This window comes from Lagenorhynchus albirostris, chromosome 19, assembly GCF_949774975.1.
Source record: "Lagenorhynchus albirostris chromosome 19, mLagAlb1.1, whole genome shotgun sequence".
NCBI classification, from domain to species: domain Eukaryota; kingdom Metazoa; phylum Chordata; class Mammalia; order Artiodactyla; family Delphinidae; genus Lagenorhynchus; species Lagenorhynchus albirostris.
The window spans coordinates 56,452,602-56,460,129 of record NC_083113.1 but is presented as its reverse complement, the minus strand read 5'-3'; the positions used below and the strand labels follow the sequence as shown (position 1 = coordinate 56,460,129).

Sequence of the window (7,528 nt, the reverse complement as noted above, 5' to 3'; positions counted from 1 at the left end):
CGGGAGCGGCCTGACGTGTATGACGGCTCTCCTCTTCATCTCTTCCATCTCGAAAGGCTTCCTTTCCGCATCTGGAGGTGGCATCTGAGGCACAGGTAGGATGCTCGGTAGCAGGCAATGACAAGGATGCTCAGCCCTGACCCACGTCCGTCCCCTCCTTGAACTCAGCAATGCAGGGGACAAAACAACGGAGAGAGAGCTTACCTCCTCTTTTCTGCTCTTTGAAGATTTAAAAAAATTCCTTTATCCGAATCACTAGAGTTAATAACTTTGCAAATAGTAAACAAGAATCATCTGAGGGCTTGGGTAAGCTTTCAGGAACACGTCAGGCTTCCCCAAGGGCTTATTTTAATTCCAGCAGCCCAGTCCTGCCCACTTGAACTCCGGTTACTGGAAAAGGCATTTGCCGTCAAAGAAACACCACACACGCAGCTTTAAACCAACTGTGTGATTTTTATTGATGGGCGACAACTTTATACTCCTAGCTATCACTAACTGTGTACAATTAGAGACGCGGCATCGTAGAAGAGCAGACAGCAGAATTAGACAGCAGACGCAGGGAATTATCAATCTTCATCATTTTGCCCATTTTTCATTATGTGTACATAGAAGCATGAATGCAATTTGAAATCTTTTAATGGCAATAAAGTTACAATCACCCATCTATGTGACTGACATCTTAACTCCAAATATTTGATCTGCAATGTGTACGTAAGCAGCTTCTCATCGCACGATTATTAAAATGTATTTTTCCTATTAGGAACCAGCAACTCATTTTATGTGTTTGTTTATCTTTTGAAGTAAGAACTATTTCTTCTCTGATAACTGGCTCATTTTTATCATTTATCAAAAACTAAAGGGTGAGGGAAGAAAGTGTGATGGATTAAAAAATTTATTTTTTTAAGGAAAGATAAAATTCATTTTCACAAATTTACAAGTGTTGTTGCTGGTGCAGGATTTATTCTACTATGCAGTTAGACTGGGAATCAAATGCAAGTTCCCCTTCTTACTCAGGAATTGGCATTATTTCGGAAATGTGGATTTTGTGTTTTTGCTTAAATCAGGCGACAGTCTGTCTCGACCAGATGACTCTGATTTGGAAGCTAGAAGTCAACATGAACTATGTTGTGCACAAACCCCAGGCGTCTCCTTTCATTCTAGCCCATTTCTGCAACAGGAAGAAAGAGTTTCTCTCTAAAGAGCCACTAAAGAGAGGAGGGGAGTCGGTGAGAGCCGGTGCTCTACAAGCAGCGTCGGGCACACACAGCAGCGGCTACAGCAGGTCCACGCGGCGGTAATACAGGAGGTAGGCTGTGCGCTCGGCAGCGGGCTTCACCACCTGGTACTGGTTAATCACCTTGACCGTCTGGTCGTCGATGCGCAGCCAGCCATTGAGACCGATCTGGAAGACGTCCGTGGTGTAGTGGCCGCCCGTGGCGCTGCTGCCGTGGTGGTAGACCACTGCAAGAGAGGGCCCGGGCGCCCGTGAGAGCGGCTCCGCACACCAGCGCCTAAGGTGCCCGCCTGCCCCCGCCACAGACCTGCCTGTCCCACGAAAGGCCTGGCACCAAGGCAGGTGGGACAGAGAAGTGGGGTTATACAAAGCAATGCTGTTTCAACTCAAAACCGTTCAACAATTTACAATACAAAGTCATACATCTACATCTTAATAACATATTTAAAATGCTCAATACCTCACAAACTATGAAAGAAATGTCAACTAATGGGGTCGTCCCATCTGTCAGCCCTGTAGGCAGGCTCGTCAGCCGCCTTAAGACTTGATACAGGAGACAGTCCCCTAGGAAGGAGGACACAGAGACGCTCCCTGCAGAGCCATCAGCCAATGTCCCTCTGGGAACGCACACCGAGGCCCAAACATCAGGCCCTGATCCAGCCAATTCCACTTCTAGACTGTTCCAACAGAGTATCTGAATCTTGGACAAAGTGAAAACATGGAAAAGCCTATATTCACACTCGAAGGAATGCTGAGTGCATTACATTACAAGAAGGTGAATTTTTTCGTTGACCTGATTAAAAGTTTTTGGCGGTGTAAGAATATGCTTACATTACATGAAAAAAACAAGAATCTGAGGTTTTCTGTGGACTGTCACCCGTGACAAGGACAGCACCGCCCCAGGAGGGTCGCCAGCGCAGTTAGCTGGGCTGACTGGGCAGTTGAGTCACCCTGCAGACACCGGTCATTGCTCTTTTTTTCTTTTAAAAAAAATTTCCAATTTTTCTACTACCATGTTTTAACAGAAAAAATTACCTGCCATGTACTTGTTCATTAAAATTGTGTAATTCAAACAGGAAGCCTTAGTCAGAGGTGTAAAACAAATATAACTGTCGGAAGATGCTGAAAAGGTATTAAAGACAGTGGAAGGGCACATCCTCCCCCTTCTATGCAGAGAAGGGGCTGGGAGGTGGCTGGGCCAGCAGCAGACCTGACCCTGTGTGAGGGAAACAGCCTCCAGTGACATTCCGGGGAGGGGGGCTGCAGTGTGGCCAGGGTGAGCTGTGCGTTGCCGTGAGTGGCATGAAGGACAGTCACTTGGAGAGAGGGGCACAATCTGGTACGAAATTTCAGCAATAAATAGGCTGAACGTCAGCGCGCTCCCCCACTTGTAGGGACATCCAAATCCACCCAGAGCCGGGCTCTGCGCAGAGGCCATTCTGCTGGGGCTCAGAGAACACTGAGGCCCTGGCCCGCCGGGGACGAATGCGACTGGTCGCTGAGGGACAGCAAGACTGTTGGGCCATCAAGTGGGAAACCAGCAACGGAACCAGCAGCAGCTCACGGCTGCATCGAGTCCTGCAGGTCACAGAGATGGACAGGCTGCCGCAGGGCAAGGGGAGCCCCGACACCAGCATGTCCCTCTGACCCCAAATCCAGCTGTGGGGCGTCTGTCCTGGATTTTCACCTCTAAGACCTACCAGACTTGGTTTTGGTTTTTTAAAGTGACCAGGTCAGTAGGATTTAAAGGACCTGTGGGTTTAACTGATTTTGCGTTTCCTCTACGACACTTCATTTTAAATATTCAGAAGAGAAGCGCTCCACCCGTATGCAGGTTTCTCAAGCAGCAGACCTGTACCTAACATGGTGATGTGTCACAGACGCCCGGCAAGCCCACGTCACAGAAGCAGAGCTGAGAATGAGTTTTCCAAAAGCTCACGCGCTATATTAACTGATTTTCTTTGTCCCGCAATCAAAACCATTTTTAAAAGCACCTCTTTACTCACAGTTTACAGAAAACTGCAACCAATCCGGTGACCGTATTTCTGAGATTAGAAGGCTCAGATTCAGGGGTGCAGGCGAGAGCGACTCCAGAAGAAGCCCCGGGCCGGGGCGGGCGGGAGGGGTAGGGGTGCACTCACACCAGGGCCCCCTGACCAGGAGACAAGACTTGCTAACCCTGCCCTTGATCATCACCTTGCCCTGACAGGGACCCCAGGGAGGCTGCAGGGAGACTCGGAGAAACACGTCATCACCCTGGGACCTCAGTGCCAAACCCCAGGGAGCCAGGCTGGACCCTGGGGGCCCTCTGGTCTCAGAGGAAGACCACAGAGAGGCCTCCGAGCTGCCAGCCCAAGGCAGGTCAGGGGGAGGGTGGCTACACGCCGGGAGTGTGTTGCCCACCAGGTCCCAGCAGGCTGGGGTAAGGCCGTGATCAGCCACCTCCGGGGAGAAGAGCGAGTCGGAGGGAGCAGGTCCTGGTGGGAAGAAAGGGCCAACCGGGCCCAACACCTTCTAACCTGGCACCCGACCCACCCAACGACCAGGGCCCAATCCAACATCCCAAGAGCTCAGGGGTGGACCGAGGGCAGGAGTGTGAAGCTCTGCTCTGCCACTTAAGGGCACAGAGCGGCCAATGTTCCTCCACGAGTCTCAGTTTGTCCTTTTACAAAATGGGGATAGCGCCACATACCTCCCAGGACACTGTAAGGACTAAATGAGATAGTACATAAAAAGTATCCAGTGAAAAGGCTCAATGAACGTGTGAGGGCTAACAAACAGCAGTCACTACAGACAGGCTCCGCAAAGGCAACACAAGAGGAACGGTGGGAGAGCAGTTGGAAAACTCTAAGACAAACGGCCAGGGGCGCAGACACAACTGCTGCGACCAGCAACTCTTCAAAGACACAGAAGGCCTCAAAGGCGCAAAAGACTCGGGCTGTGAAAGAGAAAGGAGGAGGGAAGGACAGGAGGTGGAGAACGTGGATGGGCTCCGCGGGGAGCCCGGGGGGGAGGCAGGAGGTCGTGGGCGGCTAAGGAGCCCGCGCTCCCCTAGCCTGGCTGCGGCCACGCCTCAGCACCCACTCCTACAGGCACCACGACCGCGGCAGGGAGGGTTCCCAGCCTGGCAACCCCACACCTCTGGCTCCAAGACAGAGACAGTCGTGTTAGACGACGTCTCACGTTGGGCTGAGCTTTTAGAGCCAAGAGAATAGTCTGTCAAATTCCAAACACACCAAATTTTAGGTAAAACGCACATTTTCAAATGATTTCCGGACTTACACAGTCCACGGGGATACCAACAATCTGGTCTCCACGTTAAGCGGCATTACAGCAAAGTCGTGCCAGGGTATAAACCTTTGCATCGTTGCTTTCACAGGAAAATGTCGCACAAATCCACTTACCTGCAAATAGCCTATAGGTTCTGTGGCATTTAAAATTCTTATTTTTAACCCCTGGAGAGAGCAGCTCTGAAAAACAAAATATCAAGAGCTTTAATCTATAAAAGCGCTGACACACAGAGCTCCCAGAAAGGGGCAGACAGCAGCCTCCAATCAACTAACCCACCCAGTGGACCAGGGAGACCAAACACAACTCCATCCCCTCATTTGCATAAAAACTGAGCAGCGAGGAAGACCAGCTGCAGGGTAGTAACGGAGGTCACCAGAATCAGAGGACAGGGGCATATACTGAGCCTCTAGCCCATGCTAGAAACCCCCTACAAGCAGATGTTCTAAAACATGGGGAAGAAAAAAACAAAAGCAAAGCTGCCCTGGAAAGCCTAAGGTTTAAAATGTTTTACACGCGAGTCAGACCACAAAACCCCAACCACCAGTAAGATGATTTTCGGCTGGCGTTTCTTCCCCTTTCCGGTCCTCAAACGGACCACGAACCGGCACAGGAGGCAAACCTATCAGCCGAAGGTGGCAACTCGTGAGAACAGGGCTGAGAGCCAGAGTCCGAATCTTAGGGGGAAGGAAATGCAACGTGCCTGGGTGCAGGTGAAGCAATGGTGATCCCAGGCCCACTGCCCGGCAGGTCCCAGTGCCGGGCAGCGTGGGGAGGGAGGAGGGAGGAGGACAGCAGTTAGCTCCTCCAGGAGACCAGGGACGACGGCCCATGTGCTCTTTTCTGCTCTCCAGGCCCCCGGATACTTTGAGCATCGCCTCTAGCTCGTTACGCTCCTGATCGAACTTCACTGTTGCACAGAACATTTCTCACAAATTCTGAAGCTTTCCTGGCAAGTTTTCCTTCAAGCTCACTTTTAGCAAGACAACTAGGTGCTTTCACCACGATGTGCCCAAGCTGCCGAGCCCCGGAGACCTGGTGGAGACCCGGGGCTGGGGCTGCAGCTCTAAGGCCGGGGTCCCTGCCGCCGGAGGGCAGGGGAAGCCCCGGGGCCCGCGGGAAACACTCCCCACCCGCTAAAAGGCCCAGTTAGGCAGGCTGCTGCACACAGCTGTTAACGCCTAGTATGAGGAAGGGTATTTCCTACCACTGGCCCATAAACTTTTTATATTTAGTATTTTTCTCACCTAGTCATGCTTTCATATGGTTTATTTTTGCCTTTATTTTTAAAAGGCCATTTTAGTGAGAAATTTTAACCTAAAGGTCTATTAACAGTCAAGAAATTTAAAACAAAAAAGTCATGAAAGAGCTTCTGAATGCTGACATGACACAGAAAACGCTGCGGCATCAAGAAGCTGGCTGCTTCCAGGACTGTCATCACAGACGCTCCTGCCTTACAGTCGTTACCTTTACTAATTTCCAAGTCCACAGGATATTCAATGTTCTTGATAAGCTTCTGACATCCACCTGTCTTCTCGTAAACAAACCGTTTCAGGTGCAGCACGAGGACAGGAGGGAGCTTTTCCAGAGTCACCCTTCGACTGATCTCCACCTGAGACACATAAGCACACAGGAAACGCCATCTTACTCCGAGCGGCGGACGCCACCTCACCTCTCGCTCCAAGACTCAAACGTTCCGGGGCAATGCTTCTCAAAGCTTCCTGAGTCACAGGGTCTTTGGAGAATCGAATGGGATCTTTTGAGAGGTACCGACCTTCCTCTTAGAAAAGTGCATATATCCCTACAGACACAACTGCAGGGGGTCCCAAAGGTCCCCGAGCCAAGTTAAGAACCTTTGTCCGAGGGCATTAAATTGGCATAAACATTTAGAAGCTAACTTAGTAATACCTTGAATTACGTATGTATTAACTTATTTTTTTAATAACTCTCACAGTACTGATAAAGCTGAAGGCAACGTGTTTCTTGAATTAGACGCTCTAGATAACTCCAAGGCTATTTAGTGTAACCATTGGTTTTATAACAGTTCCGCTTTTATCAATTCAAAATGCCCCTTATGAACTTCCACAGTCTACTGAACGCTGCTTTTTATTAAAATCCATCTTCACAAGCAAACTTAACCCCTTTATGTACCGTTCTCTGTATCTGCAAATGTGTTGATGCTTCCGGTATTTAGACGGAGAATACTTTCGGTAGAAGTACTTGTCCACATAACAATCCGAAAGACAGCGGCATGTAATAAACACCCAGAAAGCTTTCGGAGGACTACACGCGTATCTGGCTGAAGGTACCTGAAGCGAGCCTAGCGGTCACCGCCACCTGGTTTATTAGTATTAGGGCTGAAGACCCTTTCAGGCCTGTCTTCCCACCCAGACTGAGGTCCCAGGCATGGAAATGGCCCGATCACCTCGACATTCCCATTGAGTCTCTGCAGTCCACTGTCTCACATCCAACAAGAATTGTGAATGAAGAAAAGCATGACTCCAGTTCCACAGTCAAAACCAGCGATGACGATGTAAGACTCCAGCTTCCTCACTTGTAAAATGATAGTCAGACTAAAGTACCTCTGGGATGGTTTCTCAGTGCTAGTGACGCGCGATTCTGTTCGTTAAGGGGCTAATCTCAAATCCTTAACTGAGTGTTCCGGGTTTCCAGAGAAACTGAGCCACACTTTCTAACACCCAACAAACCCAGACCTTTTTATTTAGCTAGTATTTTGTATAATCATATTTTCCCACAATCTTCCTGTGTTCCCACAGAAAAACAACTTTTGACCTAAAAACCTAATAAAATTCAAGTAGGTACTTTGAAAAGTAAATTAAAAAATCACATTCCAGAAAATGTGTTACTTGCTCTTCACAGACATGCTGTACAAGCTCGTTCCCCAGACACCTGCTTCCACAGCCATGGAGCGAGAACGGCCAGCAGCCTTCTCTGCCGTCTTCAAGGCTCCACCGAGATGCCACTTCTTCCGTGACTCCTTCCTGC

General features: G+C 49.6%; 1 protein-coding gene across 1 annotated transcript in view; it reads right to left on the bottom strand.

Moving 5' to 3' along the window:
• Positions 1–433: 433 nt before the first annotated feature.
• Positions 434–7,528, bottom strand: part of USP10 (ubiquitin specific peptidase 10) — a 71,346-nt gene continuing 64,251 nt past the window's right edge. The window contains exons 13-15 of the mRNA XM_060129823.1: positions 5,990–6,134; positions 4,639–4,704; positions 434–1,461 (exon numbers count right to left, since the gene is read on the bottom strand). Of these exons, the coding sequence (XP_059985806.1) occupies positions 1,274–1,461; positions 4,639–4,704; positions 5,990–6,134 (399 nt within the window). The 3' untranslated portion in view covers positions 434–1,273. The remainder of the gene's footprint in view (positions 1,462–4,638; positions 4,705–5,989; positions 6,135–7,528) is intronic.